This window comes from Chionomys nivalis, chromosome 2 (genome assembly GCF_950005125.1).
Source record: "Chionomys nivalis chromosome 2, mChiNiv1.1, whole genome shotgun sequence".
NCBI classification, from domain to species: domain Eukaryota; kingdom Metazoa; phylum Chordata; class Mammalia; order Rodentia; family Cricetidae; genus Chionomys; species Chionomys nivalis.
Window position 1 is genome coordinate 14,816,972 of NC_080087.1, and position 26,453 is coordinate 14,843,424.

At 45.3% G+C, this 26,453-nt stretch overlaps 1 protein-coding gene across 4 annotated transcripts in view; it reads right to left on the bottom strand.

The window, feature by feature from the left end:
* The window catches only part of Tiam2 (TIAM Rac1 associated GEF 2), a 237,636-nt gene that overhangs the window by 69,015 nt on the left and 142,168 nt on the right, over window positions 1-26,453 (bottom strand). For all 4 annotated transcript variants that reach the window (XM_057758936.1, XM_057758956.1, XM_057758943.1 and 1 more), the window contains 8 exons: window positions 19,637-19,822; window positions 18,222-18,368; window positions 15,331-15,402; window positions 7,980-8,138; window positions 6,494-6,598; window positions 5,613-5,691; window positions 1,268-1,360; window positions 188-451 (listed from right to left, as the gene is read on the bottom strand). In XM_057758936.1, the coding sequence (XP_057614919.1) occupies window positions 188-451; window positions 1,268-1,360; window positions 5,613-5,691; window positions 6,494-6,598; window positions 7,980-8,138; window positions 15,331-15,402; window positions 18,222-18,368; window positions 19,637-19,822 (1,105 nt within the window). The remainder of the gene's footprint in view (window positions 1-187; window positions 452-1,267; window positions 1,361-5,612; window positions 5,692-6,493; window positions 6,599-7,979; window positions 8,139-15,330; window positions 15,403-18,221; window positions 18,369-19,636; window positions 19,823-26,453) is intronic.

Consider the following 26,453-nt stretch of genomic DNA (forward strand, 5'->3'; position numbering starts at 1 on the left):
AGTAGTTACTTTGAATTTTTCTGAAGGTAATTGCTAAAATGCATGGAATCCTGGTAAATCTCTCCCAGTGTGCACCTGTGTTCTTGTCCTGGTGAACGAGGAAGCAATCTTTGAGTAATATCTTCTACAATCTGGACTTGCAATCAAGGCTCCAACAAGTCAAAATGGAGACAGAACACAGCCTTACCGTTTGTGGAGGTTTTTTTAAAGTTATCCAGGAATTCCTCCAGCAGCTGGGACTGGTTGGGAGAGGGTGGCTGACCTCTCCAGTCCCTGGAGCACAGGTCACTGTCTGACCAGGATGTGCACAGGGTTGTCTTCTTGTCCACGGGCCGGGCGATCAGGGTAAGTCCGACACTCTTCTCAGAAAACAGGGCCTCCATCTGCTTGATGTCAAGGTCAGACACAGCTTCCCCGTTTAAGGTCATGATCTCGTTGCCCTTTCTCAGTCCTGAGAACCAGGAAGGGAGAAACAGGAAGAAAGAGGGGAAGGGAGATTACAGAGATGCATCTTAAAGATGAAAGCAAGTTGCAAGTGCCAGCCACTGACCAGGTGGAAAACGCAGCCTTACGCACATGTTTAAGCTAAAGCTCAACTCTGAGCTGGTGTTAGGCAGCTGTTTTTAACACAGTCTGGGGAACTGCTTATCAAGTGTTTTCTCTGGGTCTCTCTGTCTCACACATTCCCTCCTTCCCTCTATCTGGACATCTTTATGAATATTTTATTTATACACACACACACCTGTATGAATATTCTCTTTATACACACACCTGTATGAATACTCTCTTTATACACAAATACTTTATATATACATATGACTTTTCAAGTAAATTCTTTCTTAAGAACTCCCACATACACATCTGTATGAATACCTTCTTTATATACATACACATCTGTATGAATACTCTTTACACACACACCCATATGAATACACTCTTTACACACCTGTATGAATACTCTTTATACACATACAATACTTTATATATACATATACAAATTTTCAAGTAAATTCTTTCCCAAGAACTCCCATATACACTCCCATATACACATCTGTATGCTACTGCCTTTACATACACATCTGTATGAATACTTTTTCTTTACACATACACATACTTTATATATGTACATATGCATTTTCAAGAAAATTCTTTCTCAAAAACTCCAGGATGAATCCTCCTCATCTGACAAAACAGCAAAACAAGCCCATAGGGCAGATGCATCTCACAGTTGGAAACTCAGAGCGCACACACACAGCACTACACAGACCTCCTCCGTATGCCAGACTGTCGGGGAGAACATCGCTGATAAATATCCGGCTGAGATGCTGGTGTTCGTCCACCTGAGCTGTGACTGCAAACCCTGGGGAGGGAGAAAAGAGAAGAGAGAGTGTGAGTTCGCCTCCTTTTATCTCCCCAGCCTAGGTGGGGGTGTATCTGTAAACATCCATTCCTGTCAATGCAGCATTGCTGAGAAGTCAGGTTAACACCATTTTGAAAGTGCTATTATTTAGCAAGAGTGTGGGGGGAAGAGGAACCACCCCAGACTGGAGGGTTTAGACACAGGAGTGTGCAACCTTAATCAACAGTTGCGTCTGTCTGTGGCAGCACGTTCCTAACAGCCAGCTCCTGGGAACAGCCTGTCTGACTAAGGACAAACAGAATGCGATGTATACAGGTGGTAGGACATTATTCAGTCTCAAAAAGAAAATTCGGGCACATCCTCTAATGGGATGAACCCTGAAGACATTGATGCCAAGTGAAAGAAGCTGGGTACAGACAGACAAACATCAAAGGGTTCCCAAATTCGAAAGGACGAAGGGTAAAATGTGCGCTTATCAAGAGCAGGGGAAGGAGAGGAGAAAGCTGGCCTCCTAGGGACACAAAACTCCAGCTCTGTCACATGAGAGATCTGGAGACGGATGGTGAGGGTGACTCGTGGACACAACGGACTTTGTCACCATGGATAAAGGGTGCAGATAATCTTTGTTACTTCTACAGCACCACAGTGCTTTTTTATAAAGTTAAGATGAAAAGTTACTCTTACTGAAATGCAGTGAGGTGTTTCAAGGAGGTTAAAGACTGGGGTTGGGTAATGAGACAACGTAGCACGTGCTGCACAAGCATAAGGATCAGAGTTCAAATCCCTGGAATTCATGGAAAATGCCAGGTACACAGCACAGGCACCAGTAACCCAACATTCCTTCAGGAGATTGAGATTGAAGAATGCCTGGAAACTTGCAGGCCGGTTAGCCTGACCCATGCAGCGGAAAAACAACAAAGAAATCCTGTCTCAAAAACATATACTCAAGGATATAATTCAAGGTGGTTCAAGGTTGTCCACTCTCCTCCACATTTGTGTCCTGCCCCTCCCCATCTCTTCCCCCCCCCACGCACACACATGCACATACACACAGAAAGAGAAGGTGAAGAAACTGCCTGAATGGAGCCAGTGCTTTATGTAGATGTGACATGCAAAACCCAGTACATGTCCTGCTTGGAACACATGTCCCCTCAGACACTGCCTCCACTGCCACGGGGGAGACTAGACTTCCACATTTGGGTCTCTCAATGCTATGAGCTCCTGGAGGTTAGGGAAAAATGTCCTCTTTCCCCCATGTCTTCTCTAAGCCTCAAGCAAAGCCTTGTCAGCCATGGCAAAAGAATCTGTGACTAAACTCATTCACTCAGATGGGAAGCAGACATGGCGGCCATGGGAAGCAGACAAGATGGCCATGGGAAGCAGACATGATAACCATGGGAAGCAGACATGATGGCCATGAGAAGCAGACATGATAACCTTGGGAAGCAGCCATGATAACCATGGGAAGCAGACATGGCGGTCATGGGAGGCAGCCATGATAACCTTGGGAAGCAGCCATGATAACCATGGGAAGCAGACATGGTGGCCATGGGAGGCAGCCATGATAACCATGGGAAGTAGGCATGATAACCATGGGAAGCAGACATGATAACCTTGGGAAGCAGACATGATAACCTTGGGAAGCAGACATGATAACCTTGGGAAGCAGACATGATAACCTTGGGAAGCAGACATGATAACCATGGGAAGCAGACATGATGGCCATGGGAAGCAGACATGATAACCATGGGAAGCAGACATGATAACCATGGGAAGTAGACATGATAACCATGGGAAGCAGATGTGATAACCACCATGTTCCCATATATTGTTTATAAATGTTCTTTTACATTTAAAGGGGGAGATGATATAGATATAATTTGGATTGATAAGAATCTTGGTTTACTAATACTAATTTAAGGTCAATCTTGTTATATGTATATTTCTGATCTTGATTAAGGTATTATGTTATGTAGTTCATTTAAAAATGTAATGCATAATTAGGAAATATAGGTTGCTAATGGATAATCATCAATAATAGTCAAGTTTTTAGTCATGTTAGTTAGATTTTCTAGATATATAAAGATATATTTCAGTTAGATAGACATTCTTCATATCTTTCAAAGACTACAGAATATGACATTTTAAATGTTTTAATAACTTAGGGCTTTTCATGACAATGAGACACGTCTGCTCCTGGCAGCACCAATCTACTTCAAGAAGAAGATGGGCATCGAAGAGGCTCCTTATGGAGTTGGTTAGCCATTTGGGCAAGAAACTGCTCTTGCCTGGACTGTTGCATAAACTGGACACAAAGAACCCGCAGAAATAGGACTGCTAAACTTGCCTAAAGGTGAGATGGTCTTTCGGGGTTCTTGATTTATGAAAGAGTCTACGAGACATTCTACAGGACACAGCAAAAAGTGACTAAACTGTCTTTGAAATTTCCTGCTTCATGGAAAAGTCTGCTGGATACTATGGGCCTATAGGCTAAAGATGGATACCCCAATGGTACAGAGGAACTTTGGGTGACTGTCCAGACAGCGAGTTGTCTCTGTCATTTCTAGAGTTTGGATTTCTTATTTGCTTAGGTAATATTATATCCTTCTGGAGTCTTTGATGAAATTAAAGAATGGATGGTTATAGTTTTCCTTAGTTATGATAAAAGATAAAATAGATATAAATATTGTAACTGTAATTCTTACTTGATAACTGTTTTGTTATATAATTTTGCTACGTTAAAGTTAAAGCCTTCCTTTTTTTGTTTAAGCAGAAAAAGGGGAAATGATGGAGAAAGGTCATTGGTTAATAAAGAAACTGCCTTGGCCCATTTGATAGGCCAGCACTTAGGTGGGTGGAGTAGACAGATCAAAATGCTGGGAGAAAGAAGCCAAGTGAGTGAGTCGCCATGATTCTCCCGCTGGACACAGACGCAGGTTAAGATCCTCCCTGGTAAGCCACTAGCTTGTGGTGCTACACAGATTATTAGAAACGGGTTAATCAAAGATATAAAAATTAGCCAATAAGAGGCTAAAACTAATGGGCCAAGAAGTATTTTAAAAAATACATTTTCCATGTAATTATTTCGGGTATAAAGCTAGCCATGCAGGCGGCTGGGTGCCAGGAACGTAGCCCACCTCTCCAATTACAACAGACATGGCAGCCATGGGAAACAGAGCAAATGCCAAGAGGAGTAGACAAAAGGCAAAGAAGGTTTCCAAGTGAAACCAACTTATAACCTACTAACACAAGCCTACAGTGGACACAGTGGTTCCCAGCATTTGAGAGGCTAAGAATTTTGAGGATATCCTGGGGTCCTAGGCCAGTGTGGGCTACAAAGTGAGACCCTGTCTCAAAACAAAGCAACACAGCTGATCATAGAATTAAGAACAATCCATAAGAATGAAATTTTCACGTATTAAAATTTTGCATATTAGCAACTTGAATTATTTTAAAGCAGGTATCTAGGCTGTGACAATGTTTTTATCGTGAGAAAACCAGCCTCTCTGTGGAGGCGTTCACCAGCCTTCATCTAATTGCTGGCTTCTGGTAAAGGCAATAAAAGGCTGAGGCGCTCTCTGAGACATCAGCAAACTCTACAGAGACCTTAGAGTTGGGTTTCAATAAAGACCAGGAAAACAGTTAAACACCAACACTGACCCTTAATTGTTAAATTCAGGTCAGAAGGAGATAAACAAGCAGATTGGGCTTATTCCAGTCAGATCAGGCATGTGTTCTTGAAGGGCAGGTAAGATTTCTATCCTGGGCAAAAGGGTGGGGAAAGAACAGCATTCCAGGTGGGTAAGACACTAAATATGAAAAGAAGATTTTGGGGGCTGAAAACATGGCTCAGTGGTTAAGTGCACCTGCTGCTCCTAGCATGAAAGTTGGGCCACTCACAACTGCTTGTAATTCCAAACATAAGGGAATCAGACGCCCTCTTTTGGCCTCTTCAGGCACTGCAGACAAGTGTGACAGACAAGACAAAAATCAATAGATGGATCAAAGAAGCCTTGTCTTGCCCTTGGGTGAACATCAGACTAGTTCCTAGCACAGTTTAATCCCTTGTGTTGGCACTACCAACAGCGAGTCACATTCCTTACCAACTCTGATATTATTTCCTGTAATTGCCTGGCCAATATTGATACATACCAGCCCATCCTGCTAAAATCAATAAATAATAACAAAGGGGGGGCTAAAGACAGGATGAGCAGCAGGTTCCCGGGGTCAGGAGAGAGCTCAGGACACTCACCGAAGTCAGTCATGTTCCCAGTCTTGGTTAGCTGCACGTCATACACATTGAGAGGGAAAACTTCAATTTCGTCATAAACCTAAGGAAGGTGAAAGCAACAGAGCCAACAGATTTAAGGTCACACAACCTCGCAGCATTGTGTTGAGACGGTTTCCCCAGGAAGATTACCGCACTGCTTACGTGAGAGCTCTTTACAAAGCAAACACCAAATGTGAAGTTTGCCCCCAAATTACAGACTTCAAAATTAGGAGCACGCAGAGACCTAGGGAATGCGCTGAGCTGGCAGAGCGCTCACCTAGCATGTGCAAAGCCTCGGTTGGGTGTGAACCCAAGCATCACACACACGCTAAGGTGTGGCAGCACACATCTGTATTCCAGATACTCTGGAGGTCGAGGCAGGAGGGTCAGAACCTAAAGATCATGGGACCAAATGAGGCTCTCTGAATGTGGGTGACAGTTATGTAGCTTGATTTATTGGGGGAGGGGTGGGCTGGCAGTAGGACCAGAACTTATCCCAGATACGTGAACTGGCTTTTTGGAGCCCATTCCCTATGGTAGGATACCTTGCTCAGCCTTGATACAGAGAGGAGGAGCTTGGTCCTGCCTTAACTGGGTATGTCAGACTTTGTTGATTCCCCAAGGGAGGTTTTACTCCCTCTGAGGAGGGGATGGGGGTGGGATAGGGGGAAGGTGTGGGGGGATGGGAGAATGGGAGGGATATGGAACTGGGGTTGGTATGTAAAGTGAAAAAAAATTTTTTTTTTTTTTAAAAATCTCGAGATCATCCTCAGCTCTACACGGAGTTTGAGGCCAGCCTGGGCTGTGAGGTCGGACGCAGATGCGGTCGGACAGTCCCTCTCAACCTCCAACCGTCCACTTGCCTGCTCCTGCATGTATTCACACAGTGCGGGCACATGCCACTCGACGCTTCCATCCACCACTTTTCGAAGCTGAAGGCCGTAGTGAGTGGGCTCCAACTGTCTCATCTGCAAGAAAACGACTGGTTACTCGGAGTCTAATTGCTCTGTCCTAAAATCACCCGCGTTCAGGAGGTTTACGACAGACCACTGCCAAAATCTCAAAAAGCAACTGGAGCTATGGAAAAACTCAAATTTAAATGTGCAAACAAGAAGAAGGGTCAAAGTTCACTGTGAAGGTTTCCTCTAAATACCGTCATCACAAAGGGTAAGGTTCACCACTAGGAAGTTAAGGAACCACATTTCATTACACTACCATCTCCCTGGCCAGCTCTTCCACCTGTTGGTCGCTACCTTTAAATTGTTTCTCATGAAAGAACAGAGATTTGCAAGATGGGTTTAGGTTCTTCGGGCTTCAGAATTTCACACTTCAAAGTATTTTCAAAATGAAAATGTTAAAAAAAAAAAGTTCAAATATATCTTCTCTCTCTCTCTCTCTCTCTCTCTCTCTCTCTCTCTCTGTGTGTGTGTGTGTGTGAAACATGCATGCATGCACCCCCTCTTCCTTCCTTCACTTCCATCTTTTCTTTCTTCCCCACACTTTCAACAGCAAAGCATTGACCTCAGGCCTGTGCCCCAGACAGGATTAGCTGACCTCCTGCCTCCGACACCTCATAACACTCAGAGAATGTGTTATTGTGTCTGTTTTTATCACCCAGACAGATCAATATCCAGGCTTTTCTGAAGAAAAGGCTTACACACTGTGGGGAGGAGTAGTTGAGTTCATAAAGACACACTTGCATACACAAGTGTACGGGACGCTGAAGCTCCAATGCCAAGCATAAGAGAGAAATAAAATACTCTTCACATCTATCATGAATGTCAGCAAACTCTACATGCCTCTTCACCATGTATTTGTCCCTTAAATCTTTCAGCTCTATTGCGACACCTGGTGGTCTAAAGGCATCAGACCTGCCAGCACGGAATGGATTGATCTACTTTCTCTTCACACTGGGTATAAAGTCCAGTTGGAAGAATGAATCACCGTCATCTCCTAGGTGACCATGAAGTGACTGCGAATGGCACTGAGTGACATACTTAATAGTACACAAAACACTTCATTGCTAAGCAACATGAGCAGAAACGGATGTCACAGCAACTTTAGGGATAGATTAAAAATGTCTGTGGGTGATTCGAGGCCAGCCTGGTCTACAAGAGCTAGTTCCAGGACAGGAACCAAAAGCTATGGAGAAACACTGTCTCGAAAAGTCCAAAAAAAAAAAAAAAGAAAAAAGAAAAAGGTCTGTGGGCAGAGTTAACTCACTAGAAAATATTAACATGTTCTCCTGTGTAGAAAGTTGGGTCTTAAGCACCCCAGGAAACCAGAAGCCAGGAGTGCATCGCTGATCCTCTACTGAGAAGGATATATTTCTACAGCAAAACCCATCACCTTGCACGCCAATGTCAGCACATCCTCCACTCTGTGCTCGGGCTTGATGACCACAGTGACTCCGTCATGGTCCTGGAAGTGAACGTACGTCTGGATCTCCCATGTGCTGTCTCGGAGAGCGCTATCTACCGTGGAGCCATACAGGTGCAGATCATGGACCTGCATTAGGTGAGAAAGCATAGGTCGGGTGAGAAAAACAGAAGCTACACGGGGAAGAGTGCTCCCTTCAAGTAAGTAGTTGTTGACATAAGCTTTGCACACACTGGCCCCTCACACCGCTCTGGGGTGGCCTTTGGCTCTTCCTCTCTCTACGCAGATGGAGCCGAAGCCCAGGAACAGAGGCTCCTTCCACTCTGACATGAGGGCAACTCAGAACAGCTCAGTCTCACTGCTATAGAGTCCTGGTGGAGAAGGGCCATGGGGAACCATGCATCTAATCCTCAATCCCTTTCCAGCTTCCCAAGGTTCTCATCCACGGGGATGGGCATGTCTGTCTGTGCCCCAGCCCAGGTCGAAACTCAACTCTCTGGAAATGTGGTCCTTCATTCTCCTGTTTAGACTTTTTAAATCTAACATCTAGTACAGCGAGCATCTTCTCCCTGCTATGTCAGATGTGGCCAATTGTCAGGGAATCATCCCCAAACATACCACCCGATTCAGGAGCTTTCCCAGAATATTTTCCTACATCTCTCCATCGCAGCCTGTCACTTCATGTGAACCAACACTGCTCAGATTGATGACACGCATGGCAAAGATACACTCAGCAACTCAAGTATTTCCTCGAGCTAGATCCCTGCAGGAACACTACGGTGAACCAAACTCCAATGCTGCTACTTGACCAGACAATAGTCGCCCAGGGGTGGGGGGGATGCTTAATTTAGATGGATGTGTTGGCATACGTCTTTAATCCCAACAGAGAACAGGAGACCTTTGAGACCAGAGCTCATCCTAAGACTTATCAACAATGTGAGACCGTATCTCAAAACAAACAAATAAAATTTGATTTGCTAAGCCTCAGTTTACCACTCTGCAAGAGGAAGCATTGTTCTCATTACCGATATTTATAAATTAACATGAGCTTTTATGAGCAAGGGAGCCCACGTGCACGAAGATGTCTTATGGAGGAAGTGTGACATACTGATTGGGGCTCTCTCGTTGCTTCGTAAGACTCAGACCTACAGCATTCGTACCAATGAGCCATTTTACTGCGAATTCCACGAATGTCTTTAAACACACACCGTGCAAAGCCAAACTCGATATAATAAGGACATTCCAAAGGACAGGCCTGGCCAGAAAGGAGGAAGAATCTACCTTTATGTGCTGTCTGTTTGGAAACGTGATGCTCAGTTCTGAAGTGCTATAACTGCATCTGCCACAGATCTGTCAACACCAGCACATTTTCCTAGAAAGATGATCACAGCTGGAACTGAAGTCGTCCTCCCTGCCCTCCCCCCCCCCACACACACACACCAAGGAGAAAAGAAAAGACAAAAGCAGAGGCCTTGAGCCCTGGATTCCAGGTGGGCACTGGGACACTCTCTGCTATAAGGGGGTCTGTCACGTGGGTGAGGGCTTTCTCTGGCTCATTCTCCCAGACAGTTCTGTCTCTGGGGCAGGGGTTCTACCTAGGGGCCCAGTAAGAGCAGGGGTTGCCCCTATCGGCACAGGCTCCACTCTTGAACAAGGCTCATTGAAAAATAAAACTGAAGGCCCACCAGAGGTCACTGTGGAGTAAGAAACTGAAAAGAAACAACGGAAATCGCTACAGGGTACTTCATGCTGTCCTTCAAGAAGAGGACAGGAGGGACAGGGGGGCAGGGACTCTGGAGGTTCACCTCCGTGCCACACCATGGCTTCCTGCTCTCTCACCCCTGGCTGCCCAACAGAGGGAGATCCCTTCACATAAGATAAAATCCTACCCTGCAGCTAATTCACTCACAGACACACTCTCAGATGGGCACCGTCATGACCCCCTACTTACCCAGTAAGAAAAATGGGTGCAGAAGTTCTAAAACGTTTTTTAAGCTTACACCACAAGCAGTACCTGCAGTACAGAAGGGCTCTGACCCCCGAAGTCTGGATATGCGTCAATCCCCCCCCCCCTCGCGCTATGACCCAGTGTGGTCATGGAAGCCTGTCAGCTAACTTCTCACCACAGTGGACATGACCGAACGCTCCAGATTCGCTTCCTAATTCTACTGCATAAACTGTGCCCTAGTTGAACAAACTATCTCCAGGGGCCTTCTCATAAAAAGTAAGACACTCCCCTGCCTCTGCATTTCTGATCATTTCAATTGCTTTCCTCTGTTGTTCTGTGCCCCCTGGCTCTAATGTTGGAATCACTCGTTAGGGGAACCCGTGACACTAAGTTCTTGACATAGCAGACCCCAGCTCACGTGAAGCGTAGCTTTGAGCTCACCCACTTTGAGTGGTGAGGTCATTGATAGTACGGTTGCCTCATCCACAGGCTCTTCTAGCCCTTAACGTGATGTCTCACGCCCAGAATATACTCAGTACCTGGACGATGAGAGATGGGCGCCACTAGAGACTCACACCCGACCCATGGGGAAGGTCAAGGCTTGACACCTGCGTCTGATTCAGATTCGCTTCTTGAGTGTCAGGTTCTTAATAGTCCCGAATTTCAGGAAGACAAATTACCATCTTGCTAAAAGAAGACAAGTCTTGAAAGAAGAAATGTGAGAGAATAGATGGAGGATGAGAGAAGGGACAACAGAAACAACCCCTCGTGTTCCACTAAACTCAGCACTGAGCCTGTATGTGCATGGAGGAGTCCTACATCCACACTGTTCACAGAAGAAGGCCATCGGGGAGAGAGAGCCCCTTAAAAGAACTCCCACAATGACAAATTAGATGTGCTTCTTGCTGTACCCCCCCCACATGTTTGAACATGCACACATGTATTAAATATGGGAAAGGAGAAACTTGGTTATTCAACAGAATCAAAGAATGTGGAATTAATTAATTAGAACCAGGAAAAAAATGTCTACTTGGTGAATACAGATCTTCTAAGTTATTTTAAGCTTTGCCCTTTCCAAGAGAACGCTTGTGTTGATTTCCTCAGGAAGGGCCAGTGTCATCCAAGCTGAAAACACACGTGCTTTGGTTTCAAAGAGTCAGATAAAACATCCTCCTACATACTTTTCATAAAAGAGACAGAAAACCCTAAAACTAAACACACAGACACACACACACACAAACGAGATATCCGGGCATTCCTTCCGGCACACCCTTCTCAAAGGGGCTCCAGAATCCCAGCTTGGCTAGCTGCAGCAAAAGGACAGTCTCACCTCCTGGCTTTCTCCTGCTCTACTTCCTCCCCCAGCCAGAAGATATTCCCGAAGTCCCGCTCAAAGTTCTCAGTCCCAGGAGAACACCGAGGAAAGAAGAACTGGCGGAGGTCAGATTTTTGTCTTGCTAGCCTCAGGTAGCCTGGTAACCTGCTGCCTCCATGCCTCTCTCGCCTTAAAGGGGACCACCACAAGCACTGGCTTCAGGAGGGCACACCAGAAGGAATGGCATGAGATGTTCTCCAAACCTTCTGCATTTAGCTCAGCCATACCTGAATGATCCCCACAGTTCAGGGACAACCACTGCCCAGAACTGCGTGAGAATTATTCCTTGTTCCAAAACCCTGAGGAGGCTGAAATGGGGTGTAATGTTGTCTCGTTACAGCCCAACTCCTGCTGGCCACCTAAGAACTGGAGGCATTGGTGAACTGGAGGCCCAGCCATAACATGCTACCTTAGCATTGGCAAGTTGAGCTAGCTCTCCTGGTAGGTAGGGCAACCGCTACAGAAATTATTATTATTATTATTATTATTATCTAATGGCCCTGAAACCACATGTCAAATCACTTCTACTCAGTATGTGTCGTGGAGAAAGAATGGCAACCCTGTGCGTTCTCGTGGCAGATGCTTTTGGATCGAATGGCTTGTAATTACCGCTTTAATCACTGAAGGGACATGAGTAGCAAAATCACAGTGTCTGTCTGTCATAAGTGGGCCCACACCACCCCAGTCCCTGATCAAAGGAGAGGTATATTAGCAAGTGAGATGAAGGGACGGCACAAAAGAAATGATCCGCTCTGGCTTTTCTTGACAACTCCATATCAAGGATGATGCAGTGTTTACTTCCTTCTTGGGCAGGTGGCCAGACAGCAGTGGTTGGAGAGGGAAGACAAAGGCCTGCCTGGCCAGCTATGTGCATGCAAAGAGACAGACAGAGACATGTTCTATGGGCGCACATGCACATGTGCTGTGGAAGGTTACAGACTAGTGTTCTATTTGAACAGACTGTGCTGTGGTAAACAGTTGGCTGCTTCATTCACATTTTCCATTCGAGACACTAACATCGAGGGTGCCCCCCCCCCCGCCGCCGCCCCGTCTGCAGCTAGTACCCAACGTGACAATACTCCAATTCACTCACTGCCACATAAAGTCAGGACACCCCCCGGACAGTTTTCCAGGCGCAGAGGCCAAGGCCAGGGGCTGCCATGGCGGCTGTGTCTTTCTGGGGCAACTGCCACCCTAACTCAGTGGGAGATTTGTTGACATCTCCATAACAAACACCTCCCTGGCAAACACTATCTGAGACTCATCATTACTCATCAAGAGGCCTCTGAAAAGCTCTCATTTGGGGCGAGCCAAGGTGTCCTTTCAAAAATGCTCCAAGGAGGCTGGCTTTCCTCCAGCGTTAACAGACTCCCAATTAGGGTGACTCACTGCTAGACCCTTACAGGATGTACCAATTATGGTGGGATATTTTAAAAGGACTGCGGCTCCTCCCTCACAACGGCCTTTCTGTGCCATGCCAGTGCACATAATGTACTTACTGTATAAAAGCAGACGGTTTGTGTGCCGCAAACATTCTCTGTGATTAGTGCAAGACAACTATTGAATAATAATTGTAATTATCCAAACAGCTACTGGCAGGATTTTAAGCCAAAGAGGTATTTAAAAAAAAAAAAAGTCTCCCTTAGTTCAAGCTACAGTTCTATTTGAACCTGGCTACCTGTCTTCTGTGACACAGGACAGAAAAATGTACCACTGAAACATCCAACACACAAATGGAAAGTGTCCTGGGTCCCTATACAGGGTTTCAGCTGGAGAGATGCTCAGAGAGGGGCCTTTAATAGCCTGGGACTTGGGGATTCGACTGGAATATGTGTAAAACTAAACCCAATTTAAATAGGCACAGGTCTTCACCATCAGTGACCATTTTAGCAACATTTCCTCTCAAAGTCTGCAGGAAGTCTTGATAATGCTTTGATGATCTCACTCCTAAAACTTGTAAAATAAGAACTTTCTATTGTTACATAATATTTAAAAAGATACAATCTTAAAACACTAGGTTTTGATCATGGATCCAACAGTTCTCAACCAGTAAAGGACTACAGCTAATACAAACAATTAAGCAACGAATGTTAAGCGAGTCTCATAATGTTGGCATGAGCTATGGGCTTAAAATACACAGGAACACTCACACTACACAAACCATGAACCTACAAAAAGCTCTTCTTCAAGACACTACACATGAGCACACACTTACATGTGTGCATGCACATACACACACAAATGTGACTTGATAAGGCAGGGCACAGAAAGAACTGAAATCTCGGTAACACACAAACCACATGATTAAGTCAAGCTCCTTGATGACAGCATGATCTCGCAGGAATTTTGAATCAGCTCCGCAAGTATACAGAAACCACGGGGCATAGGAAATGGACAGAATTCATTATCAAACGACTGCCGCTTTGATAGCATCCTCTATAGAAAAGAAGGTTCGGATGCGGTTTCAGTGCCTCCTCGTGGTTTATGAGCTTTAGCAAAAGGATCACACAAGGCAGGAAAGTCCCCATACAAGCCGTCCCATCCCCATAGCCTGCTCTTGGCAGCCATGGTCCTGGCAGGTTGCCGGTGAGAAGAAACAGGACTCCAGGTAAAAGATCTTCCAACCCATTCATACTCATCCCATGGGAGGCAGGGCGCCTGAAGCAGAGCTGCCACCTAGGAGCAGTTTTAGCGGTGACACACTAAGGAGACTGTTCCTAGCTTCACTAGGAGGCGGAGCATGTAGCTGTCTATACTGAATATTTTATATCACTAGAGAGTACCGCCCTGCCTCCCAAAGCAACTGTCACAGTGTCTAGCATTCTACTATAGTTCAGGGGTTTTTTCAAACTAAATTTCTAATTCATCAAAACTATTCCCATGCATGTGTTGGATATTTTTTTTTCAAAGACACAGTAGGTTTGTCTATGCTGATCGTTATTGGGCTTCTTAGTTTTAATTTTGCTTTTTATTTATGTCTGGGTGAAAGAGTGTGTATGTGTGTATGATGTGTGTATGTGGTTACCCAGAGGCAAGAAGAAAGCATCAGAGTTCCTGGAGCTGAACTTACAGGCAGCTGTGAGCTGATATGAGGGTCCTGGGAACCAAACTCAGGTCCACTACAGGAGCAGCAAACTCTCTTAAGTGCTGAACCTTCTCTCTAGCCCCGTTAGCAGGTGTTTTTAAAGTTATTTTATTATATTATGTATATGGATGTTTTGTCTGCATGTTTATCTGTGTACAACACATATGCCTCGTGCCCACAGAAGCCAGATGAGAATATCAAATCCCCCTGGAACTGGAGTTACAGGCGGCTGTTAGCCATTATCTGAATACTAGAAAATGAACTTGGGTCCTCTTGAAGAAGAATAAGTATTCTTAACCTCTGAGCCATTGTTCCAGCTCCATCATCAACATTTTAACTTTGATGAGCTCAGATGTTTGTTAGAAATAAAATTACAGATAAAGGAATCCGAGGGGGGGGAAGTTGGAGAAATTGACGAACAATATGAAATACAACTTTGAAAGAAGGAAGAGCTTGAAGAAAGAAGAGTAACTGTCAACACATCCAAGCAGTGGACCTCACTTCTGGTCCCATTCGGAAAGAGAAGCAGCTCTGGAGACCAGAGAAGGACACTGCTCAACTCCACTGAGGATGACCAGAGAAGCACGGACCGTCTATGTGAAGGCCTTGACTCTCATGAAGGAAGGTGTAACTTGGGATTCATTAATATTTACAGGAGGGTCAGGTTCCGCAGACCAAGACACTACTCTGGCCCGGTCACTGATAGCACTCCTTTCAAGGTGGTGATGAAAGTTTAAAAGCCTCCAAAGATACTTAACATTTAGGGAACCTCTTAGCTTACTTAGTAGGAACCATTTTCATTCTAAACTTGTCTTTTAATAGATCATGTGAAGACTCTAAACCAGCATTCCCTGCTTTGTCAACATAAAACAATATGGCTGCCAAGATGGCTGCCTTGTCCAGCCAAGTTTACCTCACTGGAGTTAGAGGAGTTTTGAGGTAGCTGAGTTCCAGGAAATCCATGGCTGCTGCTCGAATCAAACATCTGACAAACAGAAAGAAGGAAAAAGACTAATGAAATGGTTCTGCAATTTTCCTTTGGCATCCACACATCTTCAGTTTAAAGACTAAAGTTGTATAACATTTTGTGAGCTCTTCATTCCACATTCTGGAGTAACATTCAAATATTAAGCTTTCCCTCTGCAGAGGAATCTGCTTTCTTTCCTCCCATCATTTCATATTGACTTTTCTGTGATGTCTCACAGCATTCAAGTCATCTTGAATTTTCTTGACTTTGCTTTTGTAACTAATTATGCATTTCAGAAGATGTGGAACAGAGTTGGCAAAGCCGCAAAAGTCAATCTTATAACTGTTTTTATGTTCTTAGAATAAATATTGGAAGACAATATGTTAATAGAGGTTTGTTTGAAGCCAAAAAGACTAGAAATCACTTTTTACTTTTGTAAATTTTATCTTCTAAGTTTTGTAAAATGCTAACATCAAATAAAATATTCAACTAGGAATAACTAATACATCAACTTTATTCAGCTATGTATGTATTAACATCATATCTTTTTTAAAACAAAGAATGTTCAACCAAATGCTTTTGTTTATCAAGAAATCTTTTGTTGAGAACACTTAGCAGATATGCCGAGGCAGACAGGAAGACTCATTTAATTAACTAAATGGTACTTCTAAAAATAAGCAAGCTACCCAGTTATTTATCATGCTTTAATTACATGAGGCTATCTTAATATCAAAATTGACCTTAACATTATATACAGAACATAATCGTGAAGGTTCCATTCAGAAAACATAGGCCCAATATTAGTCAGTAGATTATAGCTCACCACTACCTATACCCAACAAATAATTACTTTTTGTAACTAAACAAAACACAAGCAGAACTGTAAGTCTTTCATTTCTTTTGCATTTACTTATTGTGTATGTTGTGGGCTCATGCCACAGTGAACACACAGAAACTGGAGGACAACCTGCGCAGTCAGTGCTCTCCTTCTACCACATGGTTCCTGGGGAAGCAAACACACCACCAGGCTCGACGGTGAGCACTTTACCTACGGGGCCATCTCGCCAGCCCTGTGACTAGGTGATTCTTCTTGTAAATGAGTATTTAATAAATCAGGGATCCCATAAAAGAACTCACATGCATTTTGCTGTCTTTCCACCAACCCATCCACTCCTCCTCACCCAACCCTTCACGGTTTCAGGATTTTAAAACATTAAAATTATTTTAAAGTCTTTAGTCACACTATTCCTAAGTGTTGTTCACAGTTAAAGAGACATGAATTAGGAAATAAACTTCTATGAACTGTGACTGTCTCTTTAAAATAACAAGCAAAATCATTTCCAGAACACGGGCAGCTAACTGAAAATCATTACAAATCTTTTCCCTGTTGGTTACAGGATAAGATCATCTTATAACTTTTTCTTTCCACTGTACTTGAAAAAAAAATCCTACAACCTGTCAACCAGGAGAAAAATATCAATTAACACATGTTGCATTATGGGTGTTTGGAATCACTTTGGATCGGCACATTCAACATGCTCTCAAAACAGTTTGCTGAACTTAGGGTCATATTTTAGCAATAAGTATTGAAGTTGTTCTTTCCTTGCTACAATACTAAGAGCAGGGGCTGAAAAGATTACTTGGTGATTAAGAGCACTGATTGCTCTTTCAGAGGGCCCGGGTTCAATTCCCAGCATCCACATGGCAGCTCACAACTGTTGTAACTACAGTTCCAAGGGATCTAACACACTCGCGCAGATATGAATGTGGATAAAATACCAATGCACATAAAATGGAATCTTTAAAACAAACACCAAGAGCAAACACTCCCTACTGCATGCAGCTCCTATGGTCCATTCTTTCAGGGATTTGGACACTACAGACAAGCACAAGCACCGCCCCTGCTCTATGGCACTGGTGCACAGAGGAGCTAACTGGTTTAGCCTTTCAGAGCACCAGGTTTTCCCACTGTAGTGTGGGCTGACAAAATGCAGTTGTCAGGGTGAAAGACTTGAGGGAGCACGGATTCTAGCACGACCATAGAATCCAGCAACATTAGTAAGATCTAGGACTAGCAATAGAACCTAGCACTATCAACCAATACTGTCTAGGACTAGCAGGAGAATCGGTGCTATCAATAGGATCTAGAACAATCATCAGTTTAGAATCTGGCTGCATTTCCCTTGGACTAGCATTACTTTTCTGCATTCATTTTCATATAAATTGATATAAGGCAACAAAAAGTACAGATTGTTTTTCTAATTATTAGCCCCCCCACATACATACATACATACATACCTTTTCTTCTAGCAGGGGTCTACACATGCTAGGCAAACTCTCGACTACTGAATCATACTAAAGCCTCATGTTCTGCTTCTCTTTCTTCTTTTGGAGTAAGGGTTTCTAGTCCATGCTGACCTCAAGCTCACTGACCATGCCTTTGAACTCCTGATACTCCTTCCTCAATTTACCAAGCGCTGTGGTACACCTGTGCACAAATGTTCCTGGGTGTGCAGAGATGAAGACCAAATATGGAGCTTCAGGCACGCAAAGCAAGCACTCCACCATCTGGGCCACATCCCCAGACTATTCTAAGAATTCTCGCTCCTGTGTTCCTAAGACCGCACAGGCAGGCTTGCCTTTGAGGGTACGCTAAACTAGACAACGTCGTTTGTATAATTCACATGGGTACACGTCCCTGGAGAACCTAGATTCTTTTGAATCAACACTGAATTCACCTTCACCAGAAGATAAACACTTCTGACTTGCAGCGATCTCCAGATGCGGGTGTCAAGAATCTTACCCAGCCTCCTGTTCCTCCCACGTCAAGAACTCACCTGAGTTATGGAAGCTCTCTTCTCCTTCCCTTTTCTTGCCAGGGTGTCCAGCCCTTTCAAGGAAGAAAATATGCCTTTCTTGTTTTTTCCTCTCTGGGAAAGGGAGAGTGTTCTCTTCCTGAGAGTGGAGCCATCTCTAGAACACACCTGGTGGAAACACAGTTGCAAACCATCTTAAAGCCAATCACAGTGTCTATGCGTGGAGACGTCACTCGCCCTATGCTCTGTCAGTGACTGTGTCTGATGCATAGCTCATACACAGAAATTCAGCCTTCACATAGATGCCTCTTACCTAGACAGTACAAGCCAAATTCCAGCATCCAGAGGGCTCCACAGTGGGCAACCGGGTCAGCGAAACCACTCTGAGTCCCACAAACTGAGCCAGATCAATGCAGAAGCCAGATGTAAATTCATACTCTACCCATGGGGCTCCCAGCCTCAGGCCAAACAATCTTGATATGTTGTTTGTATGTATGTTCACACGTCTGCAGGTGCATGTGGACACCAATGGTCAGCTCTGTGTCATTCCTGAGGTGCCATTCACCTCATTTATTTCTCCTTTTCATGTGTATGTGGTGTAATATGCTTGTGTATGTATGTTCATGTGTGTGTGTGTGTGTGTGTAAGTGTATGTGGGGAGGTCTGGGGTTGGAATCATCCCCAAGCCCTCTTCCTGCTATTTGACACATGGAATATCAGTCAAACTCAGAGTTCATCGAGTTTACTAGCTGACTAGTCAACTTGCTCAGCTCCAGGAATTCTGTCTCCAGGCGGTAGCCATGGCCACAGAGCATTTACAGGGATGCAAATCAGAAAATATGAAGTCCTTTCATCTTGCTTTAACCATTAAGCCATTACCTAAGCCCTACCTCTTCCTTCCTTCCTTCCTTCCTTCCTTCCTTCCTTCCTTCCTTCCTTCCTTCCCTCCCTCCCTCCCTCCACTCCCTCCTCCTTCCCTCCCTCCCTCCTTCCTTTCTTTCTCTTGTTTTTGGAGTTTGGTTCTTGTGGGTCTGAAGCTCTCCAAGTCTAGGTTCTAGGGATAAAACTCAGTCTTCACACTTGCAAAGAAATGAGTTTACTCACTGAGTTGTGATCCCAGCCCCAGGTTGGGCAACATTTAATCCATATTTTTCTTCTTCTTCACCAAGTAGGACCATTCCTCGGAGGTCCTACCTTCCCAAGAGTATGAGGAAGGATAGACCAATAGATTAAGAATATGGAGTAACTTCTAAGTAGACTCCTAGAAATCTGAGGAACTATCAACTACAGTCTCCCATGCTGATGCCTGGTACCTCGCCTCTGTGACCCTTGACAGTTACCAGGCTAACTTCTAGCAGAAGTTGGAAACTAGCAACCAGTTTGGGAAAAGCAAGTCTCTACACAAGCCACTGACCCAGCCTTCCCCAGGAACTTACCAGAGCATGGAAAGATGAAACAGACAGGACACCCAACCTGCCAAGAGCCAGCTTGGATGGGCGGCTGGTGGCAGCAAGGAGACTCTTGGGGTTCGGTAGCTCCCCACCTTGTAAGCTCGCCAAATAGCACCGCATGCGGAACAGGTCCATGTGGAATTTTTCCAGGTTCTGCTCCCATTGCTGGATCTTAAACAGCAAGACGAGAGATGACTTGGACCTAAGTCACAGGTCTGTGTTGCTCAAACTACAAGTGAGCAGCTTCAACTTCCACAGCCCCCAGGGAACAATTACAATCAGCTGGAATGGTGTGGTTTCAGTCTGCTTCCCCTGTTCCCCATACCTCACACCCTCCTTCCTACAGACCCCCACCCCACACACACACCACATGGATGAACTTTATCAGCACAGCAAGAATCAAAGGCAGCGAGGGTGTGCCAATATAGTGGCATGCCAAAGTGCATGATGGGTACAGAACAACACTAAACCATGCCAACTCGGCATGGGATGCAGAGTGAGACACGGGTCTCTCCTATTTCATTTCCCCCCCACTTACACCCCCAGGACCTCTGCTGTAGCAGTTCTCAAACTAGGGCTCATGACACCTCTGGGGGTCGCACATCAGATATTCTGCACATCCAATATGACATTACGATTAATAACAGTAGCAAAATCACAGTTATGAAGCAGCAAGGAAATATTTTTTTATGGCTGGGGGTCATCACCGCATGAGGAACTGTGTTAAAGGGGCACAGTATCAGGGAGGTTGAAACCCACTGCTCTGCTGGATGAGCTGTAGACAGATACACACAGCATGCATGATGGCAGTGACCCGAAGCTCCAGTCTCACCGGAGTTTCTCGGAAACAATGACAAGCAAATGCACTTCGGGGACAGGACAGACAGTGCTCACTGCTGTTCAGTGTCTGGGGGCATACACACCACCTCCACATCTGGAAAACTTACAGCAGCTATAGATATTTACACAACAGACATTGCCACGTATTTCTTCCAAACAAGGAGTCACAGGCTGGCAAAGAAACGCCATCAAATGGCACTTGTTCATGGATCTCACTCCGGTCTTGGCAGTGCATAAACGGTGACCTCCATTTGCAAGCAGATTGACAGACACGGGTGATTTCCCAACACAAGACTCGGAGCATGGCTGAAGCTGGCTTTCCACAGGCCCTGGTGCCATCTCCATACAGCTACAATGGCCCCCGGCTCTGGATTCTGTCAAGGGTGACCAAGTGCCTCAGGACCAATGCCATCTCAATCCTCTGTGTTAGTCATTCATCCTGGATAACTGGCCATTAGAAAGATTCCCAACACTGGATACTGTCCACTGGATACTATCCACTGGATACTGTCCACTGGATACTGTCCTCCATCTGGTCTTCCAGAAATTAAAACTTTGTGGAGTATTTCCTGTAAGTCAGTGGTTCTCAGCCTTCCCAATGCTGCACCCTCTTAAACACAGTTCCTCATGTCATAGTGGTCCCCAACCATAAAATTAATTTTGTTGCCACTTAATAACTGTAATTGTGCTACTGTTATGAATCATAATGTAAGTATCTGTGTTTTCCAATGGTCTTAGGTGATCCCCTATACATACAAAGGGACCACGACCCACAGGTTGAGAACCACTACTCTAAGGTCTCTTCATCCATCTCTTCTAAGTTCAACATGTGACTTCCTGGATGAAACCAATGCACTGAGAGCTCTGGAGGCATTGCTCAGTCATCCGGGTGCATGCTCACGGCTGACACAAAGCTCTGGGATGGATCACAAATTGAGCATCATGGTACACACCAGTGAGCCCAGCATGTGGAAGGTATAGGCAGGATTGGATGTTTAAGGTCATGTCCTCCCCAGGCCAGAGGAAAATGGTTTTTAAGTTATCCGGACATGAAAGCTAAAAGCCTACTCTACAAACTGAGTGCTCCTTAGTGGCGCATGCAACAAAACACAGCAATGACACAGACGGCACAAGAGATGGGGGGAGCCACTTTAATGAAGCTATTCATTACCCCTTATTATAAAAGGGATAGCCGGGCGATGGTGGCGCACGCCTTTAATCCCAGCACTCGGGAGGCAGAGGCAGGCGGATCTCTGTGAGTTCGAGACCAGCCTGGTCTACAGAGCTAGTTCCAGGACAGGCTCCAAAGCCACAGAGAAACCCTGTCTCGAAAAACAAACAAATAAATAAATAAAATATAAAAGGGATAGAGTGTGTAAGTGTGTGCATTGTGTGTGAGTGTGTATGGTGTGTACACATACATGAGCTCTATGCTACATGTGTGGGGATCAGAGACCACTTTGGGAAGCTGGCTCTCTCCTTCCACCTTCATCTGGGTTCCAGACATCCAGCTCAGGTCACTGGGCTAGCGCCATTAAGACATGTCACCAGCTGCATAAAAAAGGAACTTTTTAATGATGAAATCCCACAGGGAAACCCTAGATCTAAACATTGACTAAAATTTAATGGCAAGCTTCCTCTTTCCTGGTAGACAGTTATGTTCAGTGAATGAGCTCAGAGGTGCTCTGGACAGCTGTAAAGCGGGGGAGGAGGAGGCGGAGCTAGCAATAAAAATAATGATGAGGCAAATGAGCACATGGTACATTTAAAGGAAGATGGCAGCACCCTGTAGGACCCAACCCTTTCGGAAAGTATTTTCTCTCCTTCAGTCATTCAATTGCAACATTTGGCCTAATTATCCATTACTAGGATTGGGCCTTAACAGATAATTTACTCTTTCCGTTTTGGTGGGAGGAACTTTAAAGAGCCCGCACTGAAATCCACATTCACTAGAGATCCCAACCCACAACAAGGGTCTGCCAAAGCTGACTGGCGGCTACAACAGCGAGCCATAGTTCAGCAGCCAGCTTGGTTTTGTTTCCTTGGAGACAAAACTCACCCATTTCATAGCAAGTGAACTTTCCTTCAAACCAAACTGGGAAGCCCAGTTATGAGAACCGGAGAACTGAGCTTTCCTCTCACTTGCACAAAAATCATCTGTCCCACATTTAGCCAGAAAGCAACATGTTGTGGACTTCACTGAAGAGCCGGTGAGCAGCAGCTCAGAACCCAAGAGCAGGTTTGGTTTCGTCCCTGGCTCTGCCAGCTACCAGCTGTGCACCATCAGAAACCCCACTCACCTAAGGGCCTGTTCTCCCATCCGAAAAATGGATGCAGTCTACCCATCTCTACTGGGTAGAGAGATCAGAAAATCAAATATATCGTTGCTTGAGAAGGAATCAGAATACTACACCAGAGAGGGAACTGGGGAAGAGGACGGCAGGGGAAAGTACATGATAGCTGGGAGTAAAGAGGGAAGAGGATGAATTAGAGAAGAGTTGGGTTTCCTACAGTGAGGAAGAAAGTCCCTGGCTCAAGAAAGGGGCCTGTGATAGTTCATGCTAATTTTCATTGGACAGCATCTAGAATTACCCAGAGATAAGCTCTAAACATGGCATTGGGGGGCTACTCAGATGTGATTAGCTGAGGTAGGAAAAGCCATCCTAAACGTGAGATACACCCTTCCATGGGCCCAGCATGGTATTTCATAACAAGAAAAGCAACAAGTAACTAATATGGCACCCAATGTCCATTCCCTCACTACCTCCGGGAAATAAGCAAAGATGTGAGCAATTGGGCCCTTGAGGAGCTGTGTTCTGCAGGAGGGACAAAAGGAGCCACAAAAGACAACTGGAAAGCAACATGCTGAGCAGGGAGACAGACAGAACCAAGAGCCATGCGACATCCCAGACAGAACCTGTGTGAGGAGAGTCAGGGCACTCATGAAGGAGGTAGCCCCTCGGCCTTCATGAGAAGTGGGATGGACAAGGTGACCCAGGTGGCAAGGAGAAAGGAGGCAGCATGTTTGTACCATGCCGAGTCCCTCTGTTCGCAAGTCCCCAGAAATAGGATAGGAATGAGGAAATGGTCTAAGAGAAAGCAGCTAAGTAGGCTTCTGGATGAAGGCCAGGGTGGAGAGAATTCATATTCTGAGCCATGGGATTGCCAAAGGGCTTTGAAACCAGGAAACCCCATAACCAGATGCGCTGGTTACATGTGAATACTCTTACATAAAAATACATCACACCGCCCAGGGCACCCATCTCTTTTCCCCTTCTGGTTGACACCTCCTTTCAAGAAGCAATTCAGAAAAAAAAAAGAAGCAATTCAGATGGCCCCTCTTCCAGGAAGGCTCCCAAAGATACATAGGAGGCCAAATCTCCCCCTTGCTGCTTTCCCCAGTGCTATAAAACTATAGCTCTGACTTCATCATCTTGCGTTGAAAACTCCAAACCCAGTTCTGTCAACCTTCCAGAGTGTCCCCTGGCCTGCACACATGCCTAGCCTGCAGTGTGTACTAAATTAAAGCTCACTGAACTAGGCTACACCTGTTCTGCTGTCCCCCAGACTCCACCACCTCCCTACTGCCCACTAAAGAAAGCCCATATCCATACATAGCACCCCCATCAATAGCCTTGTCCTCAAACCGCTCCACAACTGTTCCCCATTCTCCTCCACAAACGCCCCCCCCCCCGCCGCCACATCATGTCACATCTTCAAGGCTCCATCTAAACCGCCCCTCACCAGTATCCAAATATCTGAGCACAACACATCCTTCATCATCTTCAACCTGTAAATAAACATAGAACAGGATGTGCAGGGCACACTAAGGCTGGGGCAATGGATACAGCTGTTCTCATGGGGTTCCTCCAAAAGCCACAGCACCCCCTTTTCAGCCCACTTCAATGGGCAGAACCCTAGTTCCTGGAAAGGGGACACAATGAGCAGACTGTGAGGGGGAGGGGAAGCCGTCTGGGAGGATGCCAAGACCGCCTAAAGGTGGTGAGGCCTTTGTCCCAATTTACTTATCTGAAATAATAAACGGAAAGGAAAATAAAGTACTAACTGGAGTTAATTTGCAATGCTTCCTCCCTGAGGACTTCAAAGGCGTGCCCCGTGAGGACACAGAGTGGGGTCTGGCACGCATTGGACACGCTCAAATGAAAGTTGCATCATCTGCCGTATGAAATAGCCCAGAGGCTGGAGGAGCGAACCGTGGTGTGGTTTATTTTAAGCAATGCGTGTGACCTACAAGGCAGCATAAAACAGCCATTGTCGCGGTGACAGAGTCACAGTGTCTTTCTATCAGGAAAGGGTGTTGACAACCATTTTCTCCACCCACCAACTTCAAAGAGGTCCTGTCCCAGAGGCTTTATCTGTGTTGTATGATGATGTCATCTACACCGTAGCAACTGCCACAGTGAGGACACACGGTGGCCAGATCTGAAGTTTCTGGAGTCTCTGGGAGAAAATGTTCTGTGAAAGAAAGTACCCAGCTCAGCTGTGGCGTCTAAGTGAACTGGAGTGCTACGCCACAGAGGAAACTTTCAAACAGGGTGACTTGCAAAACATATGAAAGAGGCGTGGGACTGGGCCTCATTGGTCCTGGCCTGTGGATACAATGGACAATATTTTCCTAGTGGGATGGAGACTTAAAAGCACCCACCAGCCAAGAAGAGAAGGACTCGAAGAAAGTGTATTGAAGTTCACATGTGAATCATTCAGCTAACAGAAGACCAGATACCCCCAGACCAGGGTCTGTGTAAGGGTCAGAGCATGTTTGAGAAAAGAGCAATACATACACACAGCGGGAAGAAGGTGGGTGTCGTGTGAACGGCACCTATAGGCACGCCACTCCCAGCAGGGCACTCTCTGACCCAGCATCATTCTTGGGAGTGTTTTCCTCATTCATAATAACCTCTACTGTTTCAAGCTCTACACATATGTGCCTGGGTTCTATTCTTTGTTCTGAGGCACAAGAACCTGGAAAATTATAGAAACCTTCTGGACTTTAATCCAATAACACCACTTGCTTTCTTTAGGTTTTGGGGACTAGCAAATGAAGAGCAAATGGCTCTCTCTACAACTTCCTGACAATTGCCTAGTGGCTGTAACTCCTGCTAATACCCTTTGGGGAAAGTTGACTAAATTATAGCCTTAAAAAAAACCAACATGGAGAGATGACTTTAGGGCAGAATTTCTGAAACTCAACCAAAGATCTTCTCATGGGGAATTTGCACAGCATTGTGAGGCAGGGGTGGGGGAGGCAGGGAGAGATTAGGGCTGGCAGCAGGGGTGAAGAAAACCAGAGTGAAATGATGGTATCAGGAAGCTACACTCAAAATGACCAACAGGACTCTGCCAAAGAGTGGGCAATGGGCCTCAAAGGATAGTGTCCTGCACTACACAAATGCTTACACCTAAGCTACAACAGCAGCCTGACTTCCTTTCTCTGTGCCAGGGTCTAGATAAGTTGCCCAGGTTGGCCAGTCATTGCTATGTAGCCTTAGCTGGCTCAAATTTCTGATCTTCTGGCCTTAGCATCCCAAGTAGCTAGGACTATACCTACACTAACAGGCTCTGCGGATTCCAGTTTGTAAGACGAGCTCCTCTTTGGACTACCTAACCACTCGATACTCTCAGAGGTGTGTAAAAAGTTATAGAGTAGCCCTGCCCACCAGAGATCAGAAGTGTTGAGACACCATCCATAACTCATTCACAAACTACAAACAATGCAACAAAATATATGGAAAGGACTATGTGGAAGTGGGGTGGGGGGTGAATGTACTTACAGGCAGAGACCACTGACATTTTTTTTTTAACTTTATGTGTCTGGATGCACTGCCCACATGTCTACTGTCTAAGCACCACATGTGTGCAGTGCCCACAGAGGCCAGAAGAGGGTATCAGGTCTCCTAGAACTGGCGTCACAGATGTTGTGAGCTGCCATGTGGAATCTGGG